This window comes from Oncorhynchus mykiss, chromosome 3 (genome assembly GCF_057628025.1).
Source record: "Oncorhynchus mykiss isolate SJ-2025 chromosome 3, ASM5762802v1, whole genome shotgun sequence".
In the NCBI taxonomy this organism is placed as follows: domain Eukaryota; kingdom Metazoa; phylum Chordata; class Actinopteri; order Salmoniformes; family Salmonidae; genus Oncorhynchus; species Oncorhynchus mykiss.
The window spans coordinates 43,737,546-43,751,699 of record NC_143024.1 but is presented as its reverse complement, the minus strand read 5'-3'; the positions used below and the strand labels follow the sequence as shown (position 1 = coordinate 43,751,699).

The window sequence follows — 14,154 nt, the reverse complement described above, 5'->3', positions numbered from 1 at the left end:
GTGTGTATGTGTGTATGTGTGTATGTGTGTATGTGTGTATGTGTGTATGTGTGTATGTGTGTGTGGTGGTGTGTATGTGTGTATGTGTGTATGTGTGTGTGGTGGTGTGTATGTGTGTATGTGTGTGCGTGTGTGCGTGTTTTCATCATGTTTTGAATTGTGGTTATCCACTTCTTTCAGGTCCTGGGATTGTTTGTGTTTTTGTGTTTCTTTTACAATTGTTGTCATCAACCTTTGCGTCGGAATGCTGAAAGGTTATTGACAATGTAGCGGCTTCTTTTATGTTCTGACTCTTTACTTGTTGTGGAAGCTTTCAATCGAATCTTCCTGTGAACAGACCAATCACATAAGGGGGTTGGGTCGTTGATTTTGTGGTTGAATCCCTCCACCCTGTGACTAAGATTTCCAGTATCCAGGCACCCCAGGGAAGCCCCTAACTCCTTTTTCACCAAAACCCACACATTTCATGGAAGTGTGTGTGTGTGTGTGTGTGTGTGTGTGTGTGTGTGTGTGTGTGTGTGCCTGCCTGCCTGCCTGCCTGCGTGCATGCGTGAGTGTGTGTGTGTGTGTAATGGTGTTGAATGGTGCTTTAGTTTTGACCCATAAAAGGGACCCCTTTTTCATTTCCTCATGAAGAGGGCTCCCTATCTGAGGGGTGGGTGTGGCTGCCAAAGTGCTAATTACCACATAGGCTACTGGAGCCATAGAGGATCCACTGAGGTCTTGTTTAATTTGAAGGCAGAGCAGAGAGGGAAGAGAAGGAAGGTTGTGGAGGAGAAGGGGGGACATGCCAGGCAGCCAGCAGGATTAATCTACTTTAGTGCTCTCAGGTCTTCTAGCACATGGGGTCTGTGATCAAATTTGGCCCCATTTGCAACCAATTTGGAATCGTGTTCTGTCAGGCCCCTATATCCCCCATATCAGAACCTACACTTCCCAGTCTTACATACAACATAGGGGGCAGATGGGAGGTTAATGGTAGAGAAACTGGGAAATTATCAATTGCCTGGCTGCCCAGCCTGTTGATGGTGTGTTGCTTCGTAGCCCCATTGATAGCCAGTGTTCCAGTGCTTCTTCAACTACTGTACACCAGCCAGTCTTTTGGAACGGGGGTTACGTGTGGTTAAGGCCATGGTGTGAGATGGAAAGGGAGAGCGGGTTTGGTGAAACGATTCAATTATTTCGAAGAGGATTTGGAGCTAGCTGAAAACCAGGATCAGGTGTTGTGGGTTTAGAACAGTGGCACTGGCATACCGGGGTCTCATCCATGCCAGACCCACTCAGGAAGAAGGAGGAGGGCTGGCACACTTGCTCTTCGTTCAACAGCTGAAGACACTGCTGCTCTCTTATGGGACCAACCAAGCCCTTGTCTTGGAGTATTGCTATTATTTCGAAAGCTTGATCTTGTCTGCCGAGAGTATAAATCTCTCTGAACTGTCGGTTGCAGATGTCCGTGCATTTCTGTCATTGCCTGCAGGTTCAGATCTCTGGGACGGAGAAGGTAAAGTATGGGAGGTCCTAATATGTGAGGCTAGTTTAACTTAGGACACACAGGGATGGAGTAGTCACAGGGTTAAATAACTTGACCCCGTGGGGGTCACGCTATTGAATTCACTTTTCCTTCGCAGCCAGGGCATTTTCAGTCTCCTTTGTGATTCATGCTATCACCCCCTTCCCAGTTACTCCTTGTCCCTCATTGTTTTCAAAGTGTCAAGTACACTGTCATAAACAAACATTCACGCCTGAGAAAATAAGCCTAAGCAAGGTTAAATCTCACATGAAGACGTGCAATACTGGTATGACAGTATCTTGGCATCAGTGTGAAACATGTTGTGTTTACACTACAGAAAGATGGTGTATTGGTAATCAGCTAATCCTGGCACAGTGACAAGGGAGGGACATGTGATTTCGTGTCCCCTTCTGTCTTTGCACAGAAAGAGTCCATATTTCGCCCCCTGTTCAATCTGCCATGCACTTTCTCCTCTGACTAATCATTCTAGAGACATTGATTCCAATGTCACTTCGCCACCACCTACATGTACAGATTACCTCAACTAGCCTGCACACTGACTCGGTACCGGTGCCCCCTGTATATAGCCTCGTTATTCTTATTGTGTTACTTTTTATTATTACTTTTTATTTTAGCCTAGATGGTAAATATTTTCTTCTTCTTGAATTTCACTGTTGGTTAAGGGCTTGTAAGTAAGCATTTCACGGTAAAGTCTACACTTTTTGTATTCGGCGCATGTGGCAAATAAAGTTTGATTTGATTTTGAAAGACTGTAGATTATAGAAGAGGGAGGGGGCTTGCACGTGTACATGAGAGAGAGACCGAGAGTGTGTGTGAGAGAGAGGGAGAATATTGGAGGAGGGAGAGAGAAAGATAAGGAGAGAGAGAGAGAGAGAGACAGACAGACAGAGATGTTAAATTAGGTTGCTCAGGGCTTCAGGGAATAAACACCTCTTTGAAGGGAGTGACCTAAAATGCACCTGTCCTCCAGGGCTTCCAGTGCACCTGCTGCCCTGCACCTGTCCACTTACTCACAGCTAGTAGTACTCCCAGCTCTTATCCCAGGGGTGTTGGTTTCCCTAGTCTTAGTCTCCCTATAATAGATATAATAGGAAGTAAAACAAGTGTTAATGTAAAAAGACAAATCACATGTAGATGCTATTGTATAGTTGAGATGTAGTTAGATGCAAATGTAGTTTGATAAATGACCTCCACAGGGTTCCGTCATAGCTTTCCCAGGAGTCAGAGAGGTCTATTTTGCCAACATCCAATTTTCTCAATTTCGTCTTCATTTACCTTCTTTGTTTTTCATAGGAGTTGTATGGGTCTGGAAGTGAGTTGAGAAAAGTAATCAGAGATGTTTTTACAGTAATTTGCTGTCTTTGTTGCTGCTGTGAAGGCTGCTGCACTGACTGAATGGAGATGGGGGGAATGGGTGTGGGTGGGTGAAGGTCCCTCCTATTGTGGCCTTGCGTTGCTTGCCCCTGCCGGCGCTGTGTGAGCTAGAGGCAGAGGAGAAGGGGCTGGAGGCAGCTGGAGGCATGTGAATGTTTCCAGGAGGGCGACCCGGAGCTCTTTACAAAGCTTTTTTCTCACTCTCTCTTTTTTTTCCACCACAAGCAGCATGGAGTTTCAGAGCCCAAATAAAACCTTCTAAGGGAGGGGCTATCGAGGGGGGGGGGGGGGTTAGAAAGGAGGAAGGTAAGGGAAGCACTTTGCTGTCTAACTGTCTGGCACAGGAGCACAAGCGGAGTAGATTGTGCCTCTGGCCTGCGGTCATATGGATCTACCAGAGTGTGATCACAATGCAATAACCATTTTCTGGCTGGGAACCCGAGGGAATCTAGTTGAGCCGTTGAAAATACATTGTCTTGATCCGGGTGCACCATCATCCTATTGGTGGTGTGAACAAGGAAGGAATTCCTCTAGCGGAGCTCCAACAACAAAGGAGAGAGGGAGAGGAGCGGAGCTGGTGGGAGGGGAGGAGGGGGTGCTGTGAGAGGGGAGAGGAGGACATTGTTTGCCTGTGGCTGTGAGCAACGGAAAGCATGGGTTATCAGGGCTTGTGTGTTTTTGTTTAGAGAGTGTGTTTTGATGTGAGGATGTCTGAGTGAGTTGTGAGTGTATGTGCGTGAGGAGACTTCTTGGGAAGGGAGGGAGGCCAATTCAAAGGATGCTCAAACAAGGCAGGAATTTTTTTCTTTCCTTTTTGAATGGTGACTGAGGACTAGCTGAATTCCTTTGCTCTAGCCGTTGTGCTCGTCTCTGCTCCAGGGTAAGTGTGCGTCACCTAAATCTCAAACCGCCAAAACTGCCACCAGGCCTGGATTGGCTTGTAAGAAAAGTTGAGTAGGAGTTTACTGTTCTGTGATTGTAGCTTGGAAGAGCATGTGATGATGCAACGTGGCTATGGCCATTGGTTCACTGGTCCACATTGGCTCAAAGGGACAGTTCCGAGTCTGAACAGTGAATGTGAAGCTAGAAGTATGTTTTTATTTTTACTCCCCACGTAGGAAATATGTCTTTTTGATTGTTTCACACAGTTGTAAGTATAATGTCTTCATGATAATGGTAATGTGCAAGATAGAATATTCTAATTTACAGATTTGATTCGGGAAGAAAGTAGTGAGTTTGATATGTGAAATTGGGACAATTCTATGGACCCTTGCTACATTTTGTCATGATCAGAATGATAAAAAAAAAATAGCATTGTGGTGCTAGAACCAACATGTGCAGTTTTAAATGCAATTCACCAAAATATCAAACAATTTCACCATTGGATGCAACCGTCACATGTTGTCTTACCATAGACAATTTTCATCTTGGGTTTAATGTATTAGATATTTCATATTATTTCCTAGGTGCAATGTGAGGTGTTTAAATCAACAAAACAGTTTGATGCAATTGTTTGTGTTTTAGTCTCGAACGGATGACCTTTTTAAAAAAAAAAATATCTGTGAACGCACAGCTGTCGGCTTTAATTAGAAGACCGCTATCTTGATTACCACATAGAGACCCTCCGTGAATTGGGACTGGCCTGTCTTTGTGCGGCTCCAAGATTGTAATTCATGATTATTATTCTGTGGTTAATGGAATCAAGGGTCTGGTTTTGCCCGTCAATGGATGCATTTTTTTGGTTTGGGATACACTCTGGGACAATGGTGCCAAAAACACCAGATTCTCTTTTGTGTGTGAGTGTATGTCGGTGTAGGTGTGGGTTTCTCACAGACACTCACCGAAAAAGAAACGCACACACGTTCAAACTGTCTAGTGTCCATCAGTGATAGGATACATAGATTTCCATTTGTAAGGATGGAGATAACAGTATCAGACATTTCACTGCCCTTTCAGGTCTCATTACATGTTCCATATATTGCAGAGTAGCCCTTTATTGCGACTCTAAATTTGATTAATCGGGAAATGGTCTTGCAGGGACGGACCCTGAGAGCACACAAAGGGCAGAGTCTAAATCGAGGGTCATTTCTAGAGAGGTTAAGTGGTGGATTGGACCAGGTCATCTGAGATATGGGTTCGGTGAAATGGTTGCCTGGATTCAGCTTCAGCGCAGAACAAGCTACTGTGCACAATTGTATCATATAGCAATATGGCCTTAATAAAATGTGTCAAAACAGTATCATTTAACCTGTTGTAGATTGATTGCCTGGGTGGTTTGAATTCTTAGTTAAATTGCAGTATGTCCTTGCAGATTATTTGAGATTTTGATGGACCTGGAAGATGGGCTCTTAGAATGACCCAATTACCTCGTACAGTAGAGTTGATATACATAACTGATAGTTTGGTCGCTATAATAGTTGACCAAATAGCTACCCCGGACTATCTGTATTGACACTTTTTGCACTAACTTTTGACACTTCACATACGCTGCCGCCACTGTTTATTGTCTATCCTGTTGCTTAGTCCCTTTACTCATACCTATATGTACATGTCTACCTCAATGACCTCGTACCCCTGCAAATCGCAAGGTTAGCGTTACTCATTGTGTATTTATTCTTTGTGTTGTCATTTTTCACGTTTTCCTCTCTGCATTGTTGGGAAGGGCCGTAAGTAAGCGTTTCACTGTCAGTCCACCCTTGTTGTTTACGAAGCATGTGACAAATACAATTCGATTTTATTTGATTGGATTGATGCGGTAATTAGCGTCCTCTGTGTTTGTTTTCAGATGGCATCTCACTGTTAATGTAGTAAGTGTGTCAGCAGGATGTCACACAGCATCTTCACGCTACATACAGTATGTCTCATGGGAATAGTTTACGATAGCGCACTCAGGTAGCCTGGGATCCAACCTGATATGCTCGGTTTCCATTGTCTGCTATTTTGAAGTGAAACAATGAGCAAACAGGATGTCTCAGTTTGAATTCCAGGCTACACGCTTTATTTACAACGGAGGCCTACCCTGGCCAAACCCTAACCCGGATGACGCTGGGCCAAATGTGCACCACTCTATGGGACTTCCAATCACGGCAGGTTGTGATACAGCCTGGAATCGAACCAGGGTCTGTAGGGATGCCTTTTGCACTGAGATGCAGTGCCTTAGACCGCTGCGCCACTTGGGAGCACATCAGGTGCAATAGCCAGTCAGACATGGCACACCCTCAGCCTTTTTGCCTTGGTTTGTTAACCTACTGAACATGGACACAGCCGCCTGGCCACAGACACTCTCCTCTGGAGAATACGAGGATGTGATTAAGGCTAACAGGGTAATCATTGATCTTGGGCTGGGGCTTTGTCTGTGAGCCACTCTCCTCTCTGATCCTGTGTATTCACAGAGTTCCCCCTGGGATCCATGCTATGGCCTAAATCATCTGCGTTGCAGACATGTGCATAGTACTACTGTGGTTACAATAATGCACAGAGAGCGGCCTAATCAAAATGTTCAGTTCAGCTACACTCTTATTATATCATAGAGGACAGATACGTCCTGGTTTATAATGGGGATCATGGCTGTGAAGCAGAATGAACGGAATAGAATTATGAATTATGAATAGAATAGAATAGAATTCCAGTATGACATGAAACTGCTGACAGAGGCACAATGGGGTTTGTGTTCTGCTACAAGCCGAACAAGCTGTTTTCTCTCCAGCAAAGGGAGCAGCCGAATCTAGTCATGCAGCTAACTGTTTCGAGCTCCTAACCTGTGAGTACTGAATATTCATTGTAACCAAAGAACAAAGAGCGGATACAGCCAGCAAAGATGGCACTGTAAAATTTGGTGTCTTCTGGTTCAGCGAGCCAGTAAAACAGAAAACCCTCTTGGCAGGTTTTTTGGAGCCAACTTCCTCAATTTATCTGACCCGACCAGCCGAGACTAGTTGCGACCAGCCGTGACCTGGAATGACCTGTTGTCGATCCAGAGGCACTAATCCACTCTGACCTCAGAGGAAGCAGTCGCAGCCGAGTATAGCAGAGCCCCTCCCTGGTAGCCCCTGATGGGCCCACCTCAGCCCCTATAGGCCAGGACAAATACACTCACCTTTGAACCCTTTGAGTCCCTAGTCATGGGTAAAACTCATGGCAGTTATGTTGGAATTAGCCAATGAACTCTTGGAAAAGGATGCACTGTAAGCCACGCAAAGATGTTTAATACTTGAAAATGGTGGACTGTACTGTGGCTTACAGTCCAAATTGTTGTGATGATGTGATTTGTTAGTGATCAGTCACGGCAGCAATCTTGCTGCTATTACCATTCACAATTATGTACAGTACAACCTGTTCACAATGCTTCGTGAGCCCAGTGTCTCTGCAGTTATGTCAGGTCATCACAAGAAGATCAGAAAGCGGAACGGTGTCCTGTGTCATCATAGACATCTTTTATCTGTGATTCCCCGACTATGCATCACTGAGGGGGCGTTTTTATGCCTGTCATATTTGATTATGGGCTAAATAGTTTCCTAAATAGTGGTCCTGCCTGCCAGAGCTCAACAGTGGGTTTGCTAACAGTGGGTATCCTTGAACATTCTGTTTTCAGTGGACAGGCCTGTCACACACATTTCAATAGCCAGAGTGTCTTAGCTGGTGCCTGGTGCAGACCATCCAAGACCAAGAGAGCCCAGATCCGTGCATGTATGACAAAGAACTAGGCTTGTCTGCACAGTAAGCCAGCCAGGAGTCCCTGGCTCTGCTGTGCTTCAGTTGATTTTACTGTACTACTCTTTCTCTCTCTCAACAAATGGGTTGTGGCTGTAGTGGCACGTGGTTAGAGATGGATATGTTTCTGCAGTTGTAGTAGTTTTCACCATATTTTAGTTAATGATTGCTTTCACAAGTCGTGCACATTGCAAATAATGATATTTACCATTATCCAAAGTTGGTGCAATAACATCAGAGATCAACAAAACATATAATATAAATCAAACTGTTTTGGGGGGTCAAAGAGGAATGATTTTACAGTTAAGTTGGATGCTCACCCCAAGCCCCCTTGTCTCACTCTAGGCATCTGAAGGATCTCCTGCATGCATGGCAGAGGGGCCCACTCTCGCCTATTACCTCACTATCCCCTGGGCTGAAAGGTTATGGGTAATCTGATCAGCCGGCCCAGCTGCCTGGGCCAGAAGTCCAAGCAGGTGAGGTCCGACGAGGACTTCCTGAAAGAGTGCTACCAGCGGCGGCGCGAATGGCAAGCTCCGCCCCTGACGCACCACGGGGAGACCAGGCGGGAGGAGGTGGTCAGAGAGAGGGAGGAGGAGGAGGAGGAGGAGGAGGAGGAGAGGGTGACAGACAGGACGAAGGAGGATGAGGTAGAGGATGAGGTATCTCACAGCAACACCCCTCCCTCGGACAAACCCCTAAGGACCAACCCCTCCCCCGCCCCCACGGTCACCACCACCAGTACTCTGGACAATGCCTGGCAAGGCACCCCCTCCCCCATCAAGACTTCCAGGAACAGCACCCTGACTAGGAAGGCCGTGGTCCAAGAGATCCCCTATGGGAGATCCCCTCTAGCCCAGCCTGGCTCAGTCCCAGGCTCAGCGGAGAGGAGGGCCAGCCTCCAGAGGAAAGACTCCAGGGAAGGAAGCCTCCAAAGGAGAGACTCTAGAGAGGGCAGCCCCTGGTCCTGGAAGACCTTGGCCTCCCGCGAGGTCACGGAGGTGACGGAAGTGACAGAGACAGTTGTGACAGAGATTGTGGAGGTGACGGAGTACCCGTCTGGAGAGAAGGGCGGAGACCCCATAGTCACCAGGACTGTTAGGGTTCTGACTGGAGCAGCTGAGGAACTCGCTGAGGTCAATATAACTTCAACAGCAAACAGCCTCTCTAAAGTGTCTATTATTATTCAGTACAGTAGACTAGGATTTGACTTTCCTTTTTCCCCCCTTTCCATTCCATTCTTTCATTAAACGCCTGAACTTCACCTTTTCATCTTTACCGCTCTGCAATTTCCTTAACATCTCTTCAGCAGCATGTGCTACAAGAATGTGTTATATTTTTGTCAGGACGGTGCTCTTTTTCAGAAAAGTAGATTGCGCAATGAAGTCGGCTGTTGTGTTGACTTTTCTATTTCTATCCCAGCTGCAAAGTGATGGACATTCTAGTTCAGACCAAGATTCCAGCTTGGATCGTTGGAGGGTAAGATATCCAGTGCATTGGTCTGTTTTTTTTATGTGATTTACTATTTAGCATTATCTCAATTGCCTCTGCACAGTATGAAGGTAACACTGCTATTACAGAATGGTTCCATGGTGTCCATGTTTTCATATGGTTGAGTTACTATAAACAGTGTTAATGCTGTGTCATGCTCTCTTTTTCCCCAGGGAACGAGATCTGTCTTGACTCTGAGAGATGATTTTGCAGATTCTGAAACGTTCCATCAATCCCTGGAAGCACTGTTGACCTGGGTCTGTGAGATAGAGGAGCTGACAGCCAATCAGAAGCCTCCATCTTCAGAGGTCAAAGTAGTGAAAGCACAGCTGCAAGAGCAGAAGGTACAGTACCAGTCAAACGTTTGGACACACCTACTCATTCAAGGGTTTTTCTTGATTTTTACTATTTTCTACATTGTAGAATAATAGTGAAGACATCTTCAAAGTAGCCACCCTTTGCATTGATGACAGCTTTGCACACTCTTGGAATTCTCTTAACCAGCTTCATGAGGTAGTCACATGGAATGCATTTCAATTAACATGTGTGCCTTGTTAAAAGTTCATTTGTGGAATTTCTTTCCTCTTAATGCGTTTGAGCCAATCAGTTGTATTGTGACAAAGTAGGGTGACATACAGAAGATAGCCCTATTTGCTAAAAGACCAAGTCCATATTATGGCAAGAACAGCTCAAATAAGCAAAGACAAATGACAGTCCATCATTACTTTAAGACATGAAGGTCCGTCAATCAGGAAAATGTCAAGAACTTTGAAAGTTTCTTCAAGTGCAGTCTCAAAAACCATAAAGCGCTATGATGAAATTGGCTCTCATAAGGACCGCCACAGGAAAGGATAAGTTCATTAAAGTTAACTGCTCCTCAGATTGCAGCCCAAATGAATGCTTCACAGAGTTCAAGTAGCAGACACATCTCAACATCATCTGGTCAGAGGAGACTGTGTGAATCAGGCCTTCATGGTCAAATTTATTAAAATAAACCACTACTAAAGGACACCAATAATAATACAAGACTTGCTTGGGCCAAGAAACACAAGCAATGGACATTAGACTGGTGGAAATCTGTCCGTTGGTCTAGTGAGGACAAATTTGATATTTTCTGTTCCAACCGCTGTGTCTTTGTGAGAACCAGAGTAGGTGAACGGATGATCTCCGCATATGTGGTTCCCACCATGAAGCATGGAGGAGGAAGGGTGATGGTATGGGGGTGCATTGCTGGTGACACTGTCAGTGATTTATTTAGAATTCAAGGAACACTTAACCAGCATGGCTACCACAGCATTCTGCAGCGATACGCCATCCCATCTGGTTTGTGCTTAGTGGGACTATGATTTGTTTTTCCACAGGACAATGACCCAACACCCCTCCAGGCTGTGTAAGGGCTATTTGACCAAGAATTAGAGTGATGGAGTGCTGCGTCAGATGACCTGGCCTCCACAATCACCTGACCTCAACCCAATTGAGATGGTTTGGGATGAATTGGACCGCAGAGTGAAGGAAAAGCAGCCAACGAGTGCTCAGCATATGTGGGAACACCTTCAAGACTGTTGGAAAAGCCTTCCTCAAGGAAGCAGGTTGAGAGAACGCCAAGAGTGTGCAAAGCTGTCGCCAAGGCAAAGGGTGGCTACTTTGAAGAATCTCAAATATATTTTGATTTGTTTGACACTTTTTTGTCTACTACATCATCCCATATGTGTTACTTCCTCGTTTTTATTCTACAAAGTAGAAAATAGTAAAAATAAAGAAAAACCCTTGAATGAGTAGGTGGGTCCAAACATTTGACTGGTACTTTAATTTACAACACGGTACACAAAATATCTAAACTTACACACAGCACCCACGGCTAAGTAACTATAATGTTTGATCAATCGCATGAGGACACTTTATCTATGGAAAATGGCACTGAGATCATGGAAATAGTAAAATGCTCCCTTTATTCTATTAAATCCCTTGTATTCAGGGCTGAATAGGGAAGGTTCACTCGTACAATTCCTGGGAGGATTTTTTATTTTTTTTAAGCCATTCACCTTTCAGTGTGAACCGGCGCCCATTGTGAGTACAGTGGGTGAGGTGAAACCTGCCTGGCTCCTCACAATGCAGGCCTGACACTTGAGATGGTGCTTTCACTGCACTCACACAAAGGCAGGAGAGACAAGAAAAGGCACATACTGTATACCCAAATGTAAATTCTCAGGGCTAGCAAGTAGCAATGACTCTCTGCAGCTAAGACCGGAGTCGTCTGAGCTGGGGTTGTCCTAACTCCTAATACGTCTATTTGAGGTAATCTCTGGCTTTACACTTCACTTCTCAATAGTTGTAGCCTATTTTCAAGCATTTGTAAGATTACACGGAATGTTCCAAAGTAGCCCATCCCCGACTTATCACAGGTTTTGACTTTTTTATCACTGAGAAAATATCTATGAGTCTCACCATCAGAAAGACAACGAGTAAGAATTGGCGTTTTCCCTGGTCAGGTACTGTGGTCAGGTAAAACTCCTGGTCATAACAACAATAAGGCAATGGCTGAGTATCCATTATCATCTCACAGCTCCTGCAGCGTCTCCTGGAGGACCGGAGGCATAGTATGGAGACCATGATGCTGGAGGGCCCTCATATGGCCGAGGCCTTCCCAGGGGAGGAGGGGGAGCAGGCCAGGGTCCAGCTCTCCACGCTCAGACACAAATGGGAGGCCTTACTGGTAGATGCGGTGAACAGGTCAGCTCATTAACCTTTCTGATCTCCCCATCCCGGATCCGGGATCGTGAATACAGACTCAAGCTCATTACCATAACGCAACGTTAACTATTCATGAAAATCGCAAATGAAATGAAATAAATATGCTAGCTCTCAAGCTTAGCCTTTTGTTAACAACACTGTCATCTCAGATTTTCAAAATATGCTTCTCAACCATTGCAAAACAAGCATTTGTGTAACAGTATTGATGGCTAACGTAGCATTTAGCATTAGCATTCAGCTGGCAACATTTACACAAAAAAACAGAAAAGCATTCAAATAAAATCATTTACCTTTGAAGAACTTCAGATGTTTTCAATGAGGAGACTCTCAGATAGCAAATGTTCAGTTTTTCCTGAAAGATTATTTGTTTAGGACAAATCGCTCCGTTTTCTGCGTCACGTTTAGCTATGAAAAAACCCCTGTATCCAGGATTGTGTAAATCTATCAGCAAGCTCATTAGCATAACACAACGTTAACTATTTATGAAAATCGCAAATGAAATGAAATAAATATGCCATCTCTCAAGCTTAGCCTTTTGTAAACAACACTGTCATCTCAGATTTTCAAAATATGCTTCTCAACCATAGGAAAACAATCATTTGTGTAAAAGTAGCTAGCTAGCGTTAGCATTTCGCGTTAGCATTTAGCGTTAGCATTAGCGTTAGCATCCAGCAAGCAACATTAACAAAAACATAAAAGCCTTCAAATAAAATCATTTACCTTTGAAGAACTTCTGATGTTTTCAATGAGGATACTCTCAGTTAGATAGCAGATGCTCAGTTTTTCCAAAAAGATTCCTTGTGTATTAGAAATAGCTCCGTTTTATACATCACATTTGGCTACCAAAAAAAATCTGAAGATTCAGTCCTCAAAACGCAAACTTTTTTCCAAATTAACTCCATAATATCGACTGAAAACATGGCAAACGTTTAGAATCAATCATCAAGGTGTTTTTCACATATCTCTTCATTGATACATCGTTCTTGGACACATGCTTTCTCCCCTGAATCAAATGGTAAAGTAGAAGCAGCTGGCAATTGCGCACCGAATTCGACGCAGGACACCAGGCGGACACTTGGAAAATGTAGTCTCTTATGGTCAATCTTCCAATGATATGCCTACAAATACGTCACAATGCTGCTAAGACCTTGGGCGAACGACAGAAAGTGTAGGCTCATTCGTTGCGCAATCACAGCCATATAAGGAAAGAATGGAAAACAGAGCTTCAGAAATTCTGCTAATTCCTGGGTGATGCATCATCTTGGTTTCGCCTGTAGAATGAGTTCTGGGGCACTTACAGACAAAGTCTTTGCAGATTCTGAAACTTCAGAGTGTTTTCTTTCCAAAACTGTCAAGAATATGCATAGTCGAGCATCTTTTCGTGACAAAATATCGCGCTTAAAACGGGAACGTTTTTTATCCAAAAATGAAATAGCGCCCCTAGAGCTCTAACAGGTTAAACTGTGGTGCTCTCCCTTCATGTTAAGCTATGCTATGCTTTGCTATGCTATGTCATGTTATGTTTTATTTTGCTTTGCTTTGCTATGTTATGCTATGCTATGCTATGCTATCATGCTGTTGGCAGCGTGGCTGAGCTGTAATGTAATGGGTGTTGTGTATTGGTGTTGACAGGCGGGGAAATCTGGAGCTCATCCTGCCCAGGGCCAAGCTCTTCCAGGAGAGGGTGGACAGCCTGCAGCAATGGCTCATCTCTGTGGAGCAGGACTTGGCCAAGCTACGCAATGCTGAGAGGGAAATGCTACACCTCCCCGAGGGTACGGAGGAAGCCAAGGTAGGACATCATCTATGTATAAGTTTCTTCTGTATGCAGACCTATACCCTGTGCCATATACTGCATGTTTATATACCAGTGGAGGCTGGTGGGCGCAGAAATCATCTAACACAAAATGGCTGACATATTTTTGGAATACCCCTCAGGCTGTGGTGGAAGAGATCAAGGCGAAAAACGCTGACTTGGTGAAAATTCAACAGAGCGGTCATGACCTCAAGGAGAAGATTTCAGGTACATAAATGAATGTTGCAAAATCAATGCGTTTGTAAGTGTTACCAATACACAAAATCCATCAACAGATGACTTACATAGAGAAACAACATGAGAAGCGACATGCCACAGGAGGGAGAACAACACATAATAATGGCCGGAACGGAGCAAATGGAATGGCATTAAACACATGGAAACCATGTGGTTGATGTATTTGATACTATTCCACCCATTCCGCTCCAGTCATTACCACGAGCCTGTTCTCCCCAATGAAGGTGCCACCCACCTCCTGTGC

The 14,154-nt window shown here is 44.6% G+C and overlaps 1 protein-coding gene and 1 long non-coding RNA gene across 7 annotated transcripts in view; one reads left to right on the top strand and one right to left on the bottom strand.

Annotated features, from left to right (window-relative positions):
• Positions 1–12,716, bottom strand: part of LOC149984554 (uncharacterized) — a 153,479-nt gene extending 140,763 nt beyond the window's left edge. For both annotated transcript variants that reach the window (XR_016494633.1, XR_016494632.1), the window contains exons 1-2: positions 12,578–12,716; positions 12,148–12,209 (exon numbers count right to left, since the gene is read on the bottom strand). This is a non-coding gene — a long non-coding RNA (uncharacterized LOC149984554). The remainder of the gene's footprint in view (positions 1–12,147; positions 12,210–12,577) is intronic.
• Positions 1–14,154, top strand: part of macf1b (microtubule actin crosslinking factor 1b) — a 45,205-nt gene that overhangs the window by 7,362 nt on the left and 23,689 nt on the right. The window contains exons 1-7 of one of the 5 annotated variants that reach the window (XM_036973877.2): positions 3,510–3,785; positions 7,961–8,751; positions 9,038–9,094; positions 9,280–9,450; positions 11,670–11,836; positions 13,490–13,649; positions 13,796–13,880. In XM_036973877.2, coding sequence (XP_036829772.2) covers positions 8,041–8,751; positions 9,038–9,094; positions 9,280–9,450; positions 11,670–11,836; positions 13,490–13,649; positions 13,796–13,880 — 1,351 coding nt within the window. In that variant the 5' untranslated portion in view covers positions 3,510–3,785; positions 7,961–8,040. Of the gene's footprint in view, positions 1–3,509; positions 3,786–3,948; positions 4,056–7,086; positions 8,752–9,037; positions 9,095–9,279; positions 9,451–11,669; positions 11,837–13,489; positions 13,650–13,795; positions 13,881–14,154 lie in introns of those variants that run through there. The other 4 variants (XM_036973878.2, XM_036973879.2, XM_090229338.1 and 1 more) reach the window with 4 other exon arrangements.